The sequence below is a fragment of the Quercus robur genome, chromosome 12, assembly GCF_932294415.1.
Source record: "Quercus robur chromosome 12, dhQueRobu3.1, whole genome shotgun sequence".
In the NCBI taxonomy this organism is placed as follows: Eukaryota; Viridiplantae; Streptophyta; class Magnoliopsida; order Fagales; family Fagaceae; genus Quercus; species Quercus robur.
The window spans coordinates 11,920,817-11,941,304 of NC_065545.1; the positions used below are offsets into that span (position 1 = coordinate 11,920,817).

Sequence of the window (20,488 nt, forward strand, 5' to 3'; positions counted from 1 at the left end):
TGCATTACATAGACAGAGCTAAGATTTCAGAACAACTATTGTAAGTAAAACAGGAACAGAGAAAATTATGTAGAATTAAAAGAGTAGGTCCATGACTAATAATACCTGACCTCTCTCATTAGTATATTTCATGTAAACAAGTTAACACATTAGCCTTGTTAAGCACAATAAATCACAGTCCATGGTAAAAATAGAAGTAAATACATCCTTGATCTTCTGTCTAAGACTAGTCTCTTGGGTGCTCAACCTAATGATACTCCTATGGACTCTACTATTAAACTTGATGGCAACCAAGCTGATCTGTTTCTCAGTGTTGGTCGCAACCGACAAATGGTTAGAAAGTTGATTTACCTTATAGTAACTCATCCTGATATTACCAATGCAGTTGGTGTGATCAGTCAGTATATGCATGCTCCCAGTCAACCTCAATATGGAGCTATTTGTCGTATCTTGCATTAGCTGAAGAGCACTTTTGGATGAGGATAGGTTTTAGTGATGTTGATTGGGCTGGTAGTTTTTATGATAGACAGTCCATTTATGGCTTTTGTATCTTTGCTGGAGGTAGTCTTATTACTTGGCACAGTAAAAAGCGGAATATTGTTGCCCATTCTAGTGTCAAAGCTAAGTATCAAGCTCTGGCTCCTACTGCTTCCGAGATGTTATGGTTCAATCTCTCATTCATAACTTGGGAGTTGATGTTCCTACTTCTACGCATATGTGTTGTGACAATCAGGCCTTTTCAATCTTTATTGATAGCAATCCCGTGTTCCATGAGCATACTAAACAATCAACCTTGATTGTCACTTTATTTAGGATTTACTGATGAAGAAGCAAATTACTACTCCCTTTGTTTGTTTGGATGATCAGTTGGGTGATCTTCCCATTGAGCGATTAACTCATGCGTTCTTTTGAAATAGATTGTTACTCCCTTTGTTCGTTCAGATGATCATTTGGCCAATATTCTCATGAAGTCATTAGCATCTGCCTCCTTCAGCAATTGTCTTTCAAGCGTGATATGTAAGTTTCATCTGTATGCTCCAGCTTGAGGGGGAGCATTAAAGTTACTTCTTCTTTTTTTAATCAAAAAGGATGTTATTTTATATTAGCATAAGGGTATTTTTGTAATCATGCCATAAACCCTAATTTAAAATTTTTCTAAGGTGAGGGAATGATTACCAAGCCTAGATCTTTTCTCAAATCTCTATCTCTCCCTAGTCTTATTTTCTCTTCCTTAACCCTAATACTCATATTTTGGTGAGTGAGCCAAGCAGTGTAACATATTAAAAAGACAATATTAACATCAAATTTTGTAAATAAATTGAGTAGGGGTTGAAATTTTTGATATTACCTTGATACACTCACGTGAAATGCTCAACTGTCCAACCAACTGAGGTGCTACCATCAACTGATTCAGCTTGAGACCTGAGATCAAAACCTCACCCACAAGACCATCTGTTTTTCCCTTATCTGACATTTCCAAAAGTTGCTTATTCTTTTCAGAACCAAGGTTGTGCTCATTAGAACTGCTACAGGGCTTTCCCTGAAACTTAATCCTTCCAGTTGCTTTCAAATGCGTTGGTCTTGGAGAGTCAAAAGGATAAGAAGATATCAAACTGAAAAATTCAAAACCACGCATACGTAAATCCAACTCAAGTCCGTCAACAATAAATGGCATGACCCTCTTTGCATCAAACTCTGTTGTGCTGAGCCAGTATTCATCAAGATAAGATGTTTGAATTTTTGTGGTTAATTCAAAGGCAACAGAAGAAGAATTAACAGCGATGTAGTCATGTGAAATTAGGATATCTCCTCGAGCATCAGTAAAGGAACCTTCGGCTTTTGGAGCATTCCATTTAATGTCAAACCTCCTAATAAAAAATCATGATACATAAGCCAAGTTGAAGTATATGGACATCCAAATTGCAGTAGCAAAGCAATTTTAATTAACGAGAGAGAGAGAGAGAGAGAGAGGGGGGGGGGGGGGAGTCCAAGGATCTTACGGTCTTAAAAGAGATCCAGACATTTTCATTTCTCCATTTAAATCCCCTAATTTTAGTGGCATCAGATGAAGATATCCAGGTATATACCGCTGCATAATTTTATCAAAGGACAAATTTCCAGAGAAATTCACATCTATTGCGGCATCATCCAGCTCACCCTGCAAAAATAAAGTGTTCTACATCAAAATGCAGCAAGAAAATTAACAGAAAAAGTAGACATATCATCACCACTTATTTCAAAGCAACAATTTCCTAAAAGCAGTCAGGCAACCCCACTAAAGTTAAGACACTACACTTTACACGTGCATCTTGTAGGACTAAATAAGAAGATGACGGCCATCCAAAAGGGGGTGCAGCTGCCATTTAAAACAAGGTACGATCAGATCATAAAAAACTAAGATAAATCTCCTACAGAGGGGCCACTCTTGACACCCATAGGAAGGGGAAAATGAGCTGGTTTTCCAAAAATGTACCCATTCAGAAAGAGTCAAACTCATTGGAAGGGAAAACAGCAGAATGGAGAGGAAGCAACTATATCTATAATCTATGCCCAATCACTTGGGATAAGGGGCTGCAAATCCATGCATTTACTAATTCACAAACTGCTATGTCTGCAGAGCACGTGCATGCCAAGGGAACAAATAATGCAACTTAGTAGCAGCTGAAGATAAATACCTCAAGTGTTTGTTAGGATTAGGATATATTGGAATCAAGTGACAGTTCGTATTTGAATTATTTGGATTAGAAAGTTGTTAGGTTGTTGTTATCATTTAAACTTCCTAGAGATAGGATTCATTCTGTTTCTTGGGTAGGATAAGTGATAAGGCTGATTATTATCTCTTCATTTGGATTAGTCACGTTGATGTATTTAAACTATGAACGGTGAAATAAGAGGCGAGCAAATATAATTCCTAAAAATATTTTCCTTTCTACTTGTTCTTGGAGGGTTGTCGCCTCGAATACGACAAATTGTTTCCATTCAATTGATTGGGTCATAGCATTTGGTATCAAAGCCAGATGACTTCCAACCCACCACCATCCACACGATCAACTACCAATGATGATTGACTGTCTGCTCTAGAAGTCAATAACCATTCACTTCGAAGGCAAGTCGATGGCCAGCGGGAAGAGTTGACAAGAATAGATGAGAGTATAGATGCCCTCTCCAATGTTGTAGCAAAGATGGGACAGCAGCTCAAAGCAAGGGGTGAGCGGACCAATGAAACCAACCAGAATGACAACCATGGTGATAGTTCCATCAATCGAAATCATGGAGAAGGCAGTACTAGAGGACCTATGGGAGGCATACAAACTCAATTCTCTCGGTTAGATTTTCCTCACTTCAATGGGGAAGACCCAACTGGGTGGATTTACAAGGCCGAACAATTTTTTCACTATCAAAGAACAACAGCCGAAGAGAAACTGGTGTTGGCTTCATTCCACTTGCAAGATGATGCCTTGCAATGGTATCAATGGTATGAAAAGACACAGCCTACGTGCAATGGGAGGAATTTACGCAAGCTTTATGTGTCTGCTTTGGACCTTCTAAATATGAAGATTTTGATGAAGCTCTAGCCAAAGTGCAACAAGCTGGGACTGTGCATGAATATCAACCACAGTTTGAACGATTAGTTGCAAGGGTACAAGATTGGCCTCAACATGCGTTGATTGGAAGTCACATCGGCGGACTTAAGGAGGAAAATTGTTCAAAAGTCAAACTTTTCCGACCAACCACCCTTCTCCACGCCACCAGTTTAGCCCGTTTGCAAGAAGACAAGTTGTAGAGGCTTAAGCGTGCGTCATTCCCTTCAAAATCTGCACTGCTACCAACACCCAAGCCAGCTCTTTTACCAAGTCCCCCATCCAGATGGAGAAAGGCGGGGTCATCACCATCCTCTAGTTCATGAACTCAAAGTAGCCCCTCATTCAAAAAGCTTTCTTGGACAGAGATTCAGGCACAGAGGGATAAGGGATTATGTTACAATTGTGATGAAAAGTTTGAACCGGGACATAGGTGCAAGACACAACAAGTGTTTATTTTGGAAACAATAGCGGATGCGGAGGAATCTACTGAAGTGGAGGAAGCAATTAAAGAGGAAGAAGAATAAGCAACTATTCCGGAAATCTCGCTTCATGCTTTGTCAGGTATAACCACACCCCGAACTATGCGAGTGACAGGCGTAATTAGAGGGAGGCAATTGCACATTCTCATCGATAGTGGAAGTGCTCACAATTTTGAAGGACAGAAGTTCGCTAGACGAATGGAATGTTGCAAGGAACCGGCGGCGGCTTTCCAAGTGATGGTAGCCAATGGAAATAAACTGCATTGCGAAGAAGTTTACATTGCAGTACCTGTGGAAATCCAAGGCTTCAACCAACATGTATCCATTGGATTTACAAGGTTCAGATGTTGTTTTGGGAATGCAATGGCTACAAAGCCTTGGAAAAGTTTTGCACGACTGGAGTAATCTCACTGTGGAGTTGTGGAATGAAGACAAAAAGTTTGTGTTGCACAGAGACAATACAGGGAAGGTGACACATGACTCTATTCAATCCATCCAAAAGCTTCTAGCCAATGGATTGGAAACCTACATTATGACTATCAATGGGCCTATCCATGACACTAAGATGGACTTGGCCCAAGTCCAAACCAAAGAACTAGATGTATTATTACAAAAACTCCAGCCCATATTTCGTAGTCCTAACACTTTGCCTCCCCCACGCAACCATGACCATAAAATAATTTTGGAACAAGGCAGGGGACCTGTTAATGTTCAGCCATACCGCTACCCTCACATCCAAAAGAACGAGATGGAAAGGGCCGTGAAGGAGATGCTTTCTGCTGGGATTATACAACCAAGCTCTAGTCCATTCTCTTCGCCTGTTCTATTAGTGAAAAAGAAGGATGGCTCATGACGTTTTTGTCTTGACTACAGAGCTTTAAATCGTGTGACTTTTAAGTATCAATATCCGATTCCTACCATGGATGAGTTATTTGATGAATTGCATGGCGCATCGTACTTCACCAAATTGGATCTTAAATCTGGGTACCACCAGATTCGGGTTCAACCTGAGGATGTTCACAAGACTGCTTTTCGCACTCATGATGGTCACTACGAATTTCTTGTCATGCTGTTTGGACTCACCAATGCTCCAGCCACGTTCCAACCATTGATGAACGACATATTTCAAGCCTTACTACGGAGGTATGTGCTAGTATTTTTTGACGACATTTTGGTTTATAGTAAAACTTGGGCTGAACATTTATCTCATCTTGAGGAAGTTTTTAACATCTTGTTGCATAACTAATTGTATGTCAACCAATCTAAGTGCCTAATTGGACAACGGGAAGTGGAGTACGTAGGCCATATCATTAGTGCAGCAGGAGTCTTTGCGGATCCCAAAAAAATCAGCAGCATGGAGGCTTAGCCTATTTTGACAAACACCACCGCTCTTTGTGGATTCCTTGGATTGACCGGTTATTACCAGAAATTTATTCAAGGATATGGCGCCATTGCAGCCCCTCTTACCAAGCTCTTGAAGAAGGATGGTTTCCAATGGTCAAAACAAGCAGGGGAGTCTTTTCTCAATCTCGAGCGTGCCATGACACAAGCTCCAGTGCTCTCCTTGCCAAATTTCTCTAAGCAAATTATTGTTGAAACGGATGCATTAGGAAGTGGTTTAGGCACGATCCTCATGCAAGAAGGCAAACCCGTGGCTTACTTCAGTAAGGCCATCACGGGTAGAGCCTTAGGACGATCTACATACGAGAAAGAGCTCATGGCAATCTTCATACAGATGGTATTATTCATCAAACCACTTGTGCCTATACCCCTCAACAAAATGGGGTTGCTGAAAGAAAAAATCGACATCTCCTAGAAGTCACACGGGCTCTTCTCCTTACTGCCAGTGTTCCAAAGTCCTACTGGGGAGATGCCTTGCTCACTGCAACTTATCTCATCAATAGAATGCCATCTCGCGTCCTTGACTTCAAGAGACCACTTGAGGTACTTTTTTCATCTGTACCATCCTCTAATTTTATCATCCCTCCTCGTGTCTTTGGGTGTATCTGCTTTGTCCATCTTCATGGTTAATCTAGGAGTAAATTAGACCCTCGTGCCCTCAAATGTGTCTTTATAGGTTACTCTCCTACTCAAAAGGGATATAAATGTTATCACCCTCCTTCTCCAAAACACTTTGTGTCAATGGATGTAACCTTCTTTGAGACACAATTTTACTTCTCACCTCAAACTCCTCAGGGGGAGTATAATGGTGATGAGGAGTTTTCTGTGTCATTACCTATTCTTAGTACCTCCACTAATGTTGACTTGAAAGCTGATTTCATTGATGTTGAAGTGCAAGAGGCTAATAATGAGCTGTCATCCACTGATGATAAGCTGGATGAGACACCTGTGAAAGAACTAAGGGTCTATTCAAGGCACCAAAAAAGTAAGACTACTCCTAAAGCTCCTGAGCAATCATCTGAACCCGACTCAAGTAATTCTGCTCCTGTTCTCTCTATACCCACCATAAATGATATTGATCTTCCTATTGCACAACGCAAAGGAGTTAGATCATGCACTCATCATCCCATATCAAATTTTCTTTCATATCAACATATCTCACCTGCATTTCGTTCTTTCCTATCCAAGTTATCTTCTGTGTCTATCCCTCAAACCCTCCAGGAAGCATTAGGAGATCCAAAATGGAAAGAAGCGATGCAAGAAGAGATGAGAGCTCTTAAGAAAAATGACACATGGGATTTTGTTGACTTACCGAATGGAAAAAGGGTAGTTGGATGCAAGTGGGTGTTTACAATTAAGCATAAAGCAAATGGGTCAGTGGAAAGATACAAAGCTAGATTGGTTGCAAAAGGTTTCACACAAACCTATGGAACCTATGGGATTGATTATAAGGAGACATTCGCACCAGTAGCAAAGATGAACTCTATACGAGTTCTTATCTCATTGGCAGCAAATCAAGATTGGCCTCTACACCAATTGGATGTAAAGAATGCTTTCCTCCATGGAGATCTTGAAGAAGAAGTATACATGGAACTCCCCCCTAGCCTTAAGCTACCAGCTTCTAATGGTAAAGTGTGCAAACTAAAGAAAGCCTTGTATGGACTAAGACAATCTCCTAGAGCATGGTTTGAAAGGTTTTCCCGAGCTATGTAGAAATTTGGCTACAATCAAAGTCAGGCTGATCATACATTATTTATCAAGCATTCACTACAAAGAAAAATAACAGCTTTTATTGTCTATGTGGATGATATGGTGCTAACTGGAAATGATGAGGAAGAGATACAAAGACTAAAGCAATCCTTGGCACAAGAATTTGAAATAAAGGACTTGGGAAATCTGAAGTATTTTCTAGGCATTGAAGTGGCAAGATCAAGGCATGGAATATTTCTTTCTCAACGGAAATACATACTCGATCTTCTCAAAGAAACAGGAATGTTAGGGTGCAAAGCTATTGATAATCCAATAGAGCAGAATGTCAAGTTGGGAGAAGACCTCAACAGCCCCCTCGTAGAAAAAGGGAGATACCAGTGACTAGTTGGTAGACTAATCTACTTATCACACACTAGACCAGATATCGCTCATGCGGTAAGTGTGGTAAGTCAGTTTATGCATTCGCCACGAGAGACACATATGAAAGCTGTTCGTAGAATTCTCCGTTACTTGAAATCCTCACCGGGTAAAGGAGTGCTATTTGCTCGACATGATCACTTGAAGATAGAAGCTTATACAGATGCTGATTGGGCAGGGTCAATCATAGACCGACGCTCCACCTCTGGATATTGTCTATTTGTTGGAGGTAACTTAGTTACTTGGCGGAGTAAGAAACAATCTGTGGTTGCAAGATCCAGTGCAGAGGCTGAGTTTAGAGCAATGGCCCATGGGATATGTGAGATATTATGGATGAAGATATTATTGAGGGAGCTTGGATATGATAGTAAGGATCCCATCAAGCTGTTTTGTGACAATAAAGCAGCAATTAATATTGCTCATAATCCAGTTCTGCATGATCGGACAAAACATATGGAAATTGATAGAAACTTTATCAAGGAGAAACTGCGTAAAGGCATCATTTGCACTCCATATGTAAGAACTGGAGATCAACTCGCAGACATCTTGACAAAGGGGGCAGCAACTAATCACTTCCATAGAATCTTGGACAAGCTGGGCATGAGAGATATCTATGCCTCAGCTTGAGGGGGAGTGTTGACAGATTCTATGTATGGTATGTGTGGATGGTTATATATGGTATAATCTTGGGCGTGAAGGTGAAGGAAATATTTAGAGAAGGAAATATTCAGAAAAGGAAACTGAGTAATTAGAGATTATTTGATTTCCTATTTCTGCTATTGTATTCCTATTATAAGTTTAGGGTTTCTCTATTTAATCAGAGTTGTACATAGTGGAATAAGCAAGTAATAATACAATAATTTGATTCCTCTCTTCTCTAGTTACTAGTTTCTTTTGTTTCTTCAATTACCACTATGGACCAACAAAGCTCATGGGATACGATTATGAAATCGAACATTGGCCTGGATGCATGGAGAGGTGAGTGCTATCACCTATCAACAACCAACGTGGCTTGAAGAGATCTGCAACGAAGCACACCACAACCCCAAATTGTCAAGCATTAAGGAGGTTATGCAAAAGGGGACCCACAATGCGCCAAGGGCTGGTAGAAAGGCCGTTTAGTTTTGCCACGAAACTCTCCTCACAGAGAGGCAGTGATCCACGAGTTTCATGACACACCCATGGGAGGACACTTTGCTATGTTTAGAACTTATAAGAGAATTGCATCCAACTTCTATTAAGTTGGCATGAAAGAGGAAATTCAAGATTACATTAGGGGTTGTGATACTTGCCAGCGGAATAAGAGCGACACACTTTCTCCTGCAGGGTTGTTACAACCACTACCGATACTTGACCATATTTGGGAGGATATTTCCATGGACTTCATCGACGGCCTACCAACATCCAATGGATTCTCAGAATACTGGTGGTGGTGGACCAATTGTCTAAATATGGACACTTCATCACTTTGAAGCATCCTTATTCGGCAAAAACAGTAGATGAAGTGTTTGTTAAGGAAGTCGCGCACCTTCATGGCATGCCACGCTCGATTGTATCAAATAGAGACCCGGTTTTCACGAGCCAATTCTGGGCAGAGTATTTTTGGTTGCAAGGATCTAAATTGCATATGAGCTCAGTGTACCATCTGCAAACCGATGGGCAAACTGAGGTACTTAACCGCTGCCTTGAGACTTACCTTCATTGTTTTGTAGGTACCAAGCAAAAGCAGTAGTTCAAATGGCTACCATGGGCGGAGTATTGGTACAACACTTCGTATCACACTGCCACTCACATGACTCCATTCGAAGTGGTTTATGGAAGAGCACCTGCCACAGTTCACAGTTATGAACATGGGTTCACTGCAGTAGCTCAGGCTGAGCAATCCATGAAGGAATGAGATGAAATACTGAAACTCTTGAAGGAAAATTTGGTGATGGCACAAAATCAAATGAAGATTATGAGGATTGACATCGCCGCGAATTAGAGTTTGAACCAAGTGACTTTGTTTACCTCAAATTGCAACCCTTTCATCAACTCACCAGAAGCAACATGAATCTTTTGCCTCATTTTTTACAGGCCTTACCAGGTGTTGGAGTGGCTCAGGAAGGTGGCTTAAGGTAGGCCTTGCCTCAGCAATCACGGAAACATCCTGTTTTTCACATGTTCCAGCTGAAGAAGAAATTGGGAAGTTTTATCATGTTGCACTGGAATGACCACCAATCAAAGAGGATGGTAGGGTGCTGCATGAACCTAAAAGAATTATAGATTTTGGCTGGATTAAGTCAGGCAAGAAGATTTTGCAGGAAGCGCTGGTGTAGCGAACTGGCCTTGCTAAAGAGGATGCCATGTGGGAGCACTACACAGATTTACAACGTCAATTTTCTTATCTAAATCTTGAGGACAAGATTCATTTTTTAGGGGAAGGGAATGCTATGTTTGCAGAGCACGTGCGTGTCAAGGGAACAAATAATGCAACTTAGTAGCAGCTGAAGATAATTGCCTCGAGTGTTTGTTAAGATTAGGATATATTGGAATTAAGTGATAGTTCGTATTTGAATTATTGGATTAGGATGTTGTTAGGTTGTTGTTATCATTTAAGCTTCCTAGAGATAGGATTCATTCTGTTTCCTGGGTAGGATAAGTGATAAGGTTGATTGCTATCTCTTCATTTGGATTAGTCCTTTGATGTATTTAAACTATGAACGGTGAAATAAGAGGCAAGCAAATATAATTCCTAAAAATCCTTTCCTTTCTACTTGTTCTTGGAGGGTTGTCGCCTCGAATACAACTAATTGTTTCCATTCAATTGATCAAAACATAGCACAAACAAGCAAGATAAGTTATTTTCTAAGCATTTTAGATACCTCTGGGCAAATCCACGCATTCCCTGCACCTCGAATTTCACCTCCATCCACAAGGCTAGCTCTAATTCCGTACAAGTCAGCAACCTATCACATGCAAAATAAATTTACAGGATCTTTTTTTGTACTTGGAACAAGAAGCACCAATCTAACTTGTATATGCACTTAGTATCCCAACACACTTACACAGTTATCAGTGTTAAAAGTGAAATTGGCAGATAAATATGAAAGTGGAATACAGTCAAAAGCAGCCACTGCACCGGCTTCTTTGTTTTTTAACAGTGCTTCAGATGCACATGATGCAGGAAAATCAGAAACTGAATGAGATGTCTTCCTAGAAACCATTCCACTTCCCACAAATATTGGAGCATCCAGAGGGCCTTGACAGTTAAATACAGCAGTTGCTGATCCAGCCAACTGCAGCAAATACATAAGGCAAATGGACGTGAAGATAGAGATGAAAGGTTAGGGTGGACTTCCATGGATGTATTTTTTGCAAGAGAAAAGATCAAGAAAAAAAAAATTCTTAAATATAACTGCAATTAATGCACCCAACAGTTTCAGTTCAATGAAAAGAAAAATAAATAGTTGGGCTTGTACAAAGAACCCACATGATACAGAATATCAATTTTTTAGAAAAACAATATTCAGAAATTCTAGAATGGAAAATATATACTAAAATAGAAGTAATATAAGTAAGTGCACCCAACTATTTAAGAATCAACAACTTTCAGATTTTAGAAGTCAGATGCAAACTTAAGCACACATACCGGGAACAATAGAGGCCTCATCTTGAAAGTTTTCATCAGAGAATTTACTTCAACGCAAGGAACCTGAACATGAAAGTACACAGACTATCAGATGGATACAACATTAACTAAGAAAAGAAGGAAAAAATGAGCTATTTCAAGCTACCAGTTGAAGTTCAAAGCAATGCCTTGACTTCGGAGTACGAACCTTATATACTCTCATTGATATGACAACTAAGCACAGGAAGAGATCCACTATACATCCACTTTTAGACAAAGGCAAGTACGCCCACTTACCACCTCTCTTGATAATCTTAAGAAAGCACTCTCTATTCTACCCACTTATTACCACCTGCCAAGAGTCAGGGTTTTGAGGTGCGTGGTTATTATCATTCCCTATCCTCGCCTAATGGCATGTCATTTCCCTGGAAATTGCTGTGGCATTCAAAGGTCCCCTCTAGGGTTACCTTCTTTTCTTAGACTGCTACTCTAGAGAAGATCTTATTTACTGACAAGCTCTGGAAGAAAGGTATTATTGTTTTGGATTGGTGTTGCACGTGCAAAAAATGTGGAAGTCTGGATCAACTCCTTCTTCATTGCCTTATAGCTTTTGATTTGTGATCAATGGCATTCTGTTTATTTGGACTCCAATGGGTTATGCCAAAGAGAGCTCTTGAGATGTTCACAGCTTGGCAAGGTTCTTTCAGCAAGCATAGAAACATAGCTTTTTGGAAGGCTGTGCCTCATTGAATTATGTGGTGTCTTTGGCAAGAACTGAATTCTAGAAGTTTTGAGGGATGTGAACAACTATCCTTGATTTTAAAGCTTTTTCCTTCGTGACTTTTAAGATTGGAGTGTTGCCCTTCATTCTCCTCCTTGTTTTTCTCTTTTATATATGTTTGAGCATTGTAATCTATTTTGACTGTATCTCTCCCTGAGTACACCCCCAGTGTACTTGGTTTGATTTCCTTTTAATAAAAAATTTAGTTACTTATACCAAAAAATAGAGTCTCTCTTAGATTTTCTTTTTGAGACTTCTGTACTTTTTTGACACTTTGTGTTCATCATCATGAAAATCAAGTCTATTTGATTTTCAATAATACTACACTACTTATTTATCATATATGTGTGTGTGTGTGTGTATATATATATATAAAAGTATGCACACAAGCAAAAAGGATAGTGTATGGACCTTTTATGAGTTTATGATACAGTATCTTTAGAAGTAAATATTCACATTAATACTGCATATCAAGCAAAATAAAACTTCCAAACTCACTGTTAACATTAATAATAGTTCCAATGCTGGCAGTACTATTCAGGGGAGAATAAATTAATGAAAAGATTCTTAACATACAACAAGATGATGACAAAACTCAAAAGACATTTCTATGTACCACAAATCTAGATCTGACAAAATTCTAGTGAACTGCATAGAACTTCCATTAGTATTGACAAAACTTGAATCCATCGATTTGAGAAGAAAAGTATATGATCTCAATTTATCTACAAAGACCAATAAAGCAACGGGAACCATCATTATCTTTAATCTTTACATCTAAACCAGCTTATATGGATACTTTTTTTTCCTTTTGCTAAAGAGTTGATATGGATAGTTCTGTTACAGCTGTTTCAAAATTGTTGTTTAAAAAAAATTATGGTTCAAATATTAAATGAAAATTTAAAAAAAAAAAAAAAATCTGTTCAAATAATCCAAAGAAACTCTTAGTGGGGGATTGAACCTTGGATGTCTGGGTCTAGAGCTCATCCAAGCCTCCAACCACTAGGCTGCACCCTGGTGGATGAAAAAGTGTTATTTCTATTAATTGAACACCGTTAAAAAGTGTTGTGCTCCAGGGGTGGTGTGTAAGTTAGACATCAAGAAAGCTTATGATCATGTGAATTGGGACTCCTTGTTTTATCTGTTGGAGAGGATGGGTTTTGGGGGTAGATGGAGGAGTTGGCTAAAGACTTGCGTCACTACCGTCTGATTCTCTGTTTTGGTTAATGGATCTCCTACTGGTTTCTTTGGTAGCTCTAGAGGTCTAAGACAAGGTAACCCATTGTCTCCCCTACTCTTTCTTTTGATCATGGAGGTTTTAAGTTGTATCCTAAAGAAAACTGAGGAAGGTGGTCTCATTTAGGGTTTTCATGTGGGACCTAATAATTCTAATGATATTCGTATTTCTCACCTATTATTTGCTAATGATACTATTCTTTTCTGCGATGCTTCTAGAGAGCAAATCTTTTCCATTAGGCTGGTTTTGACCTATTTTCAAGCTTTTACTGGTTTGAAGGTGAATGTGGGGAAAAGTGAGATTGTCCCTATTGGGGAGGTGAGCAATATCCAATCATTGGCTAATATTCTTCAGTGTAGGGTGGGCAGTTTGCCTATGATTTACTTGGGTATGCCACTGGGATCTTTGTATAAAACAGCCGCTATTTGGAATCCGATTCTTGAGAGGTTGGAAAAGAAGCTTTTAGGCTAAAAGCAGCTTTACTTGTCAAAGGGTGGTAGACTCACTTTGTTGAAAAGTACCCTTTCAAGCCTTCCAACTTATTACCTTTTCCTTTTTACTATCCCTAAAACTGTGGCGACTAGATTGGAATGTATTCAGAGGAATTTTTTGTGGGGTTCTTCAGTTGTGTTTCAAATATCCTTTGGTGGCTTGGGAAAAGATTTGTTTACCACGCGAGTTGGGTGGTTTGGTAATTCGGAATTTGGCATTTTTTAATTAGGCTCTATTAGGGAAATGGCTTTGGAGGTATGGCCATGAAATCACTCATCTATGGCGGAGGGTCATAGCCATGAAATATGGAGAGGGGGAAAGGGGTTGGTGCTCTAGAGTTTGCAGAAGGGCTCATGGTTGTGGTTTATGGGGGAGTATTAGTGAACGGTGGGAAAGTTTTGCTAAGCATTTGTCTTTTGTAGTGGGGGACGGTTCTCATATTCTTTTTTGGCATGACAAATGGACTAGGGATGTCCCTCTTAAAATTCTTTATCCCCAGTTATTTTTGTGTTTAGCCAATAAAGAAGCTTATGTTTCTGAAGTGTTAAGCCCTTCAGTGGGTGATAATGACAGAGTGTGGAGTTTGAGCATTTTTAGGGATTTCAATGATTGGGAGTTAGCGGCTTCTTATTCCCTACTTCATTTCATCCAATCCCGGATTCCTAGTGGTGATGGGGGTGACAGGCTACATTGGAGTCTTAATGGAAGTGGGAAGTTTGACATTCAGTCTTTTTATCATAAGATTCGAAATGTAGCTCCTTCCACTTTACCTTGGAAGGGCATTTGAAAAGTCAAGGTTCCTAAAAGGGTGGCATTTTTTATGTGGACAGCAGCTCATGGTCAGATTCTAACCTTGGATAACCTTATACTTTGTGGTTGCCCTTTGGCGAATCGTTGTTGTATGTGCTACTTTAATGCGGAATTTGTGGATCACCTGTTACTTTTTTGTCCAATAGCTCATTCTTTGTGGATTCATATGCTTTGATTGTTTGGTATCGATTGGGTCATGCCAGGTTCAGTAACGGACTTATTATTTTGTTCGTACCATTGGCTTGGGAAGCATAGCTCCGATGCTTAGAATTTGGTTCCAAGTTGTTTAATGTGGACTATTTGGACTAAACGGAATCAGCATTCTTTTGAGGATAAGGGGAAAACTGTGGTTCGGTTATTAGATTTATGCCAACGGACCTCTTTGATTGGTCTCTATGTTGGGGTCTTTCGGATTGTTTTACCCTTTTGGAATTCCTTTCGTCTATTAGTTTTTCTTGGTTTTTCTTTGTGGCTGCTTGTGTCTTTTTGTTCACCACCGTGAACCCTTTGTATTTTCATGCTTTTTCCTTACTAATAATATTTTCTTTTTACTTATCAAAAAAAAGAGCATAAGAAAGGAGTTCCATTAATCTTCGCAAAAAAGGCACAATGTAGCCAAGATATTTACAAAAAAGAATAAAACAATTATATACAAGAAGAAAGGGACTCTATAAACAACAAAATGTAATCAGTAATCACTAGGTGCGAATCCCCAAGCTCAAGCCCAATCAAAAAAAGTTCCTACAAAAGAGGTAAAAGCTGATCCCCCACACTCTCCAAATCCAAAAATGTAAGGCTGTTACACTTCCACCAAATAATCTACATACATAACGGAGCCAAATTCCAAATATCCAATGAATGCTTCCCCAACCAATACCTCCACCCAAATAAAAGGTCAAGGACATGGTCAGACCCAAGAGAGACCCCAAACAATCTAAAAACAAAGCTCCACAACTTATGACCCCCCCCCCCCCCCCCAAACACAATGAATCAAAAGGTGATCCACAATCTCCCCACTACTATGGCACATGCAACACCAATCCACTATAGTAAAGCCTTTTCTTCTTAGATTCTCGCCAGTAAGTATCTTTCCCCATGCCGCCATCCAAACAAAAAAGGAAACCCTCCGAAAGGCCTTCACACCCCAAATACCTTCCAAGGGAAAATGAAAGAATAAGACCCCCCTCAAAGCATTATAATAGGAATAAATGTCAAAGTCTCCATTTTTCTTCAATCTCCACCCACAATCAGACTCCAAAAGATGAAGAAAATCCACAACCATCTCCAATTAACAATCATTAAAATCCCAAAGGAACCTCACATCCCAACTCCTCTTCCCCACATTCTGTCACACCAACAAAGACTCCATTGAAGCTTCCCGATCAAGAGCATTCTCATACAAAACCGGGAAAGTCACTTTGAGAGGTTGGTCACCACACGGCCCACACCAATAATCAAGATTACAAATTTCAAGGTTTAAACAAAACAATTTAATTATGCAGATGTTGAAAAATAATTTTGATCCTAGTAAATTTCTTCACATATGATAAAAATTATTTCTGAACTCAGAGTACATCTTCCCAGGCCTAGAACAATCTTAAGTGTAAGAATTACCTGGCACATTAGATGAAACTCTCCTTCCTCAGGATGAATTCCAAAATCTCCAGAAGCTTCTAAAGGAACACTGCCAAACCAGCCACTTGCATTGTGCATAAATATTCGTTGACCACGGAAACATAAACTTGTTGAAATGTCCTGCATTAGAGACATGCACACTATACCATAATATTCTAAAACTCGTAAAAATAATTTAACTTTCAAAATTGAAACTCAGTGATGGAAACAAATATATCAGTATAAGCCTGAAGCATGCACGATATGGTATGAATGATCACCCAATGACAGCCGTGATGCAACAAACTGAAACAAAAATAAATATAGAAAATTAGTGTACTGCCAAAGCATGGTATGAAGATGACATTCAACAACTCAACAAATATTTTTTGATCAGTAACAACTCAACAAATATTAAGTGGGCTAGATTAGAAGATCAGTACGTCTTTTTATTAAACCTGAGGCCATTATATCTATTCCCACAGAAACAAACCAAGATCTATAAAACCTTCCTCTAGTTTCTATAACGCCTACTACTCAGCCAATAAATGGTAATGAAATTGGTCTTCATTGGATATCTTTTTCTTATAAGTATCTTCATTGGATATGTCACACCCATCTTAGCCAATTTCTTCTCATTGTCCTGAATCAGTGCACTTATCAACAAAATATATATATGTATGTATGTATATATGGCTTACCCTGAAATGCATAAATTTCCTGCTCCAGCCTTCATAGAAAAGACACCAAATTTAAAATATAACTCCAACACAAAAATCAAGCCCAAATGGGATAAACAGTCCTAAATTACCCAGCAAGAATAAGGAAAAAAAATATCGCTGCCAAAATGCGCATTTACAATGAAATTTTAAAATACATGTATAATCTATACCAAAGCCCAAGAGTAGCGAGATACTCCCACCAAAGGTTGCCATGATCTCAAACCCAACTATTTTCCAACCAAGTACCTCAAAAGGGAAGTTTAACACTATAACTGACTAAACAAAACATGAGCAGAGAAACAAATGTAACAAGATCCTGTCATCATCGCCGCCGCCCCCCCCCCCCCCCCCCAAGAACCCCTTTTTCTTTCTACAGACTGCATATAAAAGCAGAGGATAATCTCTTTTGGCAGCACAATGCCTCAACCTTCATGGTAGTAATTATGCCAATTCTGCCTAAAAATCTTTTTAGGTGATCAAGAGCACCCCATTTTTCGGTAGATAAGACTATGATGAAAGTATCTCATATAGTCATCCGTATCATAATTTCTCTGAACTTAATCAACAGATATGAAGATGAAGCAAGATGAGACAATCCTTGGAGTTAGCATTACTGCCGAATACAAATCAACAGACACTCTTGAGAGCCCAATTATCAGTGTCAAGTTACAAATACAACAGCAAAATAGAACCAGCACCTAAAGATTTATGAAATGGCACCACATATTTCTCCACCCACTAAACAGCACAATTAATTTCAGTAATGGCTTGTGAAAACAAGAAAGCATCAATTTATGTTCATGGAGTTATGATTTTGCTCATGAAGTGATATATTGCTTCATGCCAAAGCCTCAATAAACTGAAAATCACCTACAAGCACTAGTGAAAGTCCTACCCACCAACACTTAACCTAAAAAGAAAATTAGCAATAGCCCAAAATGCAAAAATCACCTTGACATAAGCCATACTGCAAGAGATTCAAGAGCCTGCTGCATAACAAATACAGAGGTCTTGCACTCTTGCTAACAAGCAACAAGGAGAAACTAAACATATGATAAAATGGTACTTTGCAAGAATATTTCAAATAAGAAAAGGCAAGCATTTTACAGCAACTGAAACTAGGACATACAGAAAATGATGATGGAGTATCATATATATGAAAGGCCAATCCCGTCACGTCAAGTTGCCCATGCAGATTAGGAAATGTTTCTCCACTTGACATGCACATGTGAACCTGAAAAACAGAGATGGTATATTTGATCCACAATAGTAAATCAAATTATGAGAAAAAATGGAATCTTTTGTGATTAAATTGAAAGTATCTCCTTGTTCCCAGTAAATTACTACTACTTTATAAAAAAAATAAAAATATAGAAAAATAATTACAAACTACACCAACTTATATTTAGAAAGTGAATAAGATAACCAAACAAAATCCTTGTGAAAGTAATTCTCATATTCACTTTCCTTTTACAATATATATATAATAGATGGCCAAATTACAGTCTCAAGTTGTGTAACATATACCACTCATTAAGGCAGCTATTATCAACCTTTACAGCATATGCAGTACCATCCAATAAGAATCTACATTTCTTAAACAACTGTTGATTTTTCCCGGCCAACATCTAAACTAGAAATCTGAAGTCAGAATTACCCCATGCAGGCATATCTCAGAAGGTCTATTCTCTCTCTATAAAAGAAGAGATAAATAAAGTATGCTGGCTATACAAAAAACATTGATATCTCTAATAATATAGTATATATTATTCAAGGTTTTTACTATATTATTAGAGATATCAAGGTTTTTTTTATAGCCAGCCTACTGTACTTATTGAGAGAGAAGTCCAAATATCCCAATTTCCAAGTAAGCAGAGTAAAGCTTATAATGTAGTGCTTAGCTTCAGTAGGCTTCAGCAGACCAAAATACGGACTACTAAAGTACCACAATACAAATTTTTAAAATATCTAACTCAAATTAAAAACCAAACAAGAAATTGGCTTTCGTCTTTTGAATATACTGATTTTTTTTGCAAGGAAGCATCTTTCTTTTATTGAGTTGAGAAAGTCACATTCTGAACCAGAGAGTGACTCCCCCACAGCAAACCCAAACCTGAACAATCATCTTGTCTCTTTGAGTTAAACACAAACCCCACCTGGGAGCATTAAAAAAGTTCCAACAGAACTTTCTCCACATACTAGAGTCCAAATTATGGTGGAAATAAGTAAAACCAACAAAAGACTAAATACCAAAGCAGCTCTTGAAATTTAGAATGGATGCAAAGTAAAGGAGTTGTAATTGGGATGTCATAAGACATCTAAAAATATGAGATAGGTCCTCATTAGACGTTGGAACATGAGAAGGATAAGAATTATGATGAAGTTAGAGAAGCACCTCACCAGTTGCCCTCCCTTTAGACCACAAGATTGGAATCTCTAAAATATTCTCAAAAAGCTGCACAAAAAGACAAACAGGATACAGGGCACATAAAAAAATCCATTAAACCAAATGCATAGAGCAGAATGTAGACAATTTTAGCTATATCACATTCACTGTATACATTACCGGAACATAGAGGTTAGCAGTTTTTAAATTGGCATGCCATTTCTGCTCAACAGAGTCAACAAAAACATCTGTGGACAACCAGCCACCATCTTCAGACACTACATCCGATTTCCACATCTTACAGTGTCCACTCAGTTGCACATGCACACGACCATAGTGATTTTGAAACGTCACATGTCCATTGACATTCTCCATCTCTCTATTTTTTTGATAAGTAAAAGAGTAATCGTATTAAAACTTAAAAGATGTATAAAAGTTCAGGGACACAGTTGAAGCGTACAAGCTATATACTCAGCTGCTCCTAAACAAAAACATCAATCCAAAGAATCCAAGAAATCAAACACATTATTGGGTCTACACGCTACTCAATAAAGATGTTTTGACACAGGCAAGAGAAGCCAAGTTAATTATAATTTAATTTCAAGTGCAAGGGGCAATTTTGTAACTTTTTTGTTTCTAGGGATGGGATATAGGGTCTTATTTTGGTTGTATTTAGTTTAGTCATTTAGTTTGGGATTATTAGGGTCCAAGTTCCACTAGGAATAGGTATTAGTCATTTATTTATATTGATGTAATGCTCTCTATTAAGGAGAAATATATATATATATATATATTAAATTAGAAGCTATGAAGCCTATTTAGTGTTTTTTTTTTTGATAAGTAACGTAAGAATATTATTTATAATAGAAAAAGTGCCAAGCCGAGTACATTGGGGATGTACTATGGGGGCACAAATCAGGAAACAAAAGTACAACGATCAAGAAAAATAGGAAAAGAAGAACAAGAAAAATGAGAAAAGACCACACTCCATTCAAAGAGAGTGTGCAAGAAAAAAGACTTAATTTCTAGCAAGGAACATTCACAACCCTCAAAGCTTCTAGCATTCCTTTCACGCCAAATGCTCCAAATCAAACAATGAGGCACTAATCTCCAAACATCAATGTGACGATGTCGCGCAAACTTTCCTTGCCAAGCCTCAAACAACTCAAGAACGGTATAAGGCATAACCCATTGAATACCAAACAAACAGAAAACCACAAACCACAACTCCCAAGCTATGGAGCA

At 38.6% G+C, this 20,488-nt stretch overlaps 1 protein-coding gene across 2 annotated transcripts in view; it reads right to left on the minus strand.

The window, feature by feature from the left end:
• Positions 1–20,488, minus strand: part of LOC126710605 (protein TIC236, chloroplastic) — a 51,516-nt gene that overhangs the window by 16,468 nt on the left and 14,560 nt on the right. For both annotated transcript variants that reach the window (XM_050411154.1, XM_050411155.1), the window contains exons 3-11: positions 19,424–19,622; positions 19,253–19,312; positions 17,987–18,091; positions 16,136–16,276; positions 11,223–11,285; positions 10,639–10,869; positions 10,456–10,539; positions 2,001–2,158; positions 1,349–1,868 (exon numbers count right to left, since the gene is read on the minus strand). In XM_050411154.1, the coding sequence (XP_050267111.1) occupies positions 1,349–1,868; positions 2,001–2,158; positions 10,456–10,539; positions 10,639–10,869; positions 11,223–11,285; positions 16,136–16,276; positions 17,987–18,091; positions 19,253–19,312; positions 19,424–19,622 (1,561 nt within the window). The remainder of the gene's footprint in view (positions 1–1,348; positions 1,869–2,000; positions 2,159–10,455; positions 10,540–10,638; positions 10,870–11,222; positions 11,286–16,135; positions 16,277–17,986; positions 18,092–19,252; positions 19,313–19,423; positions 19,623–20,488) is intronic.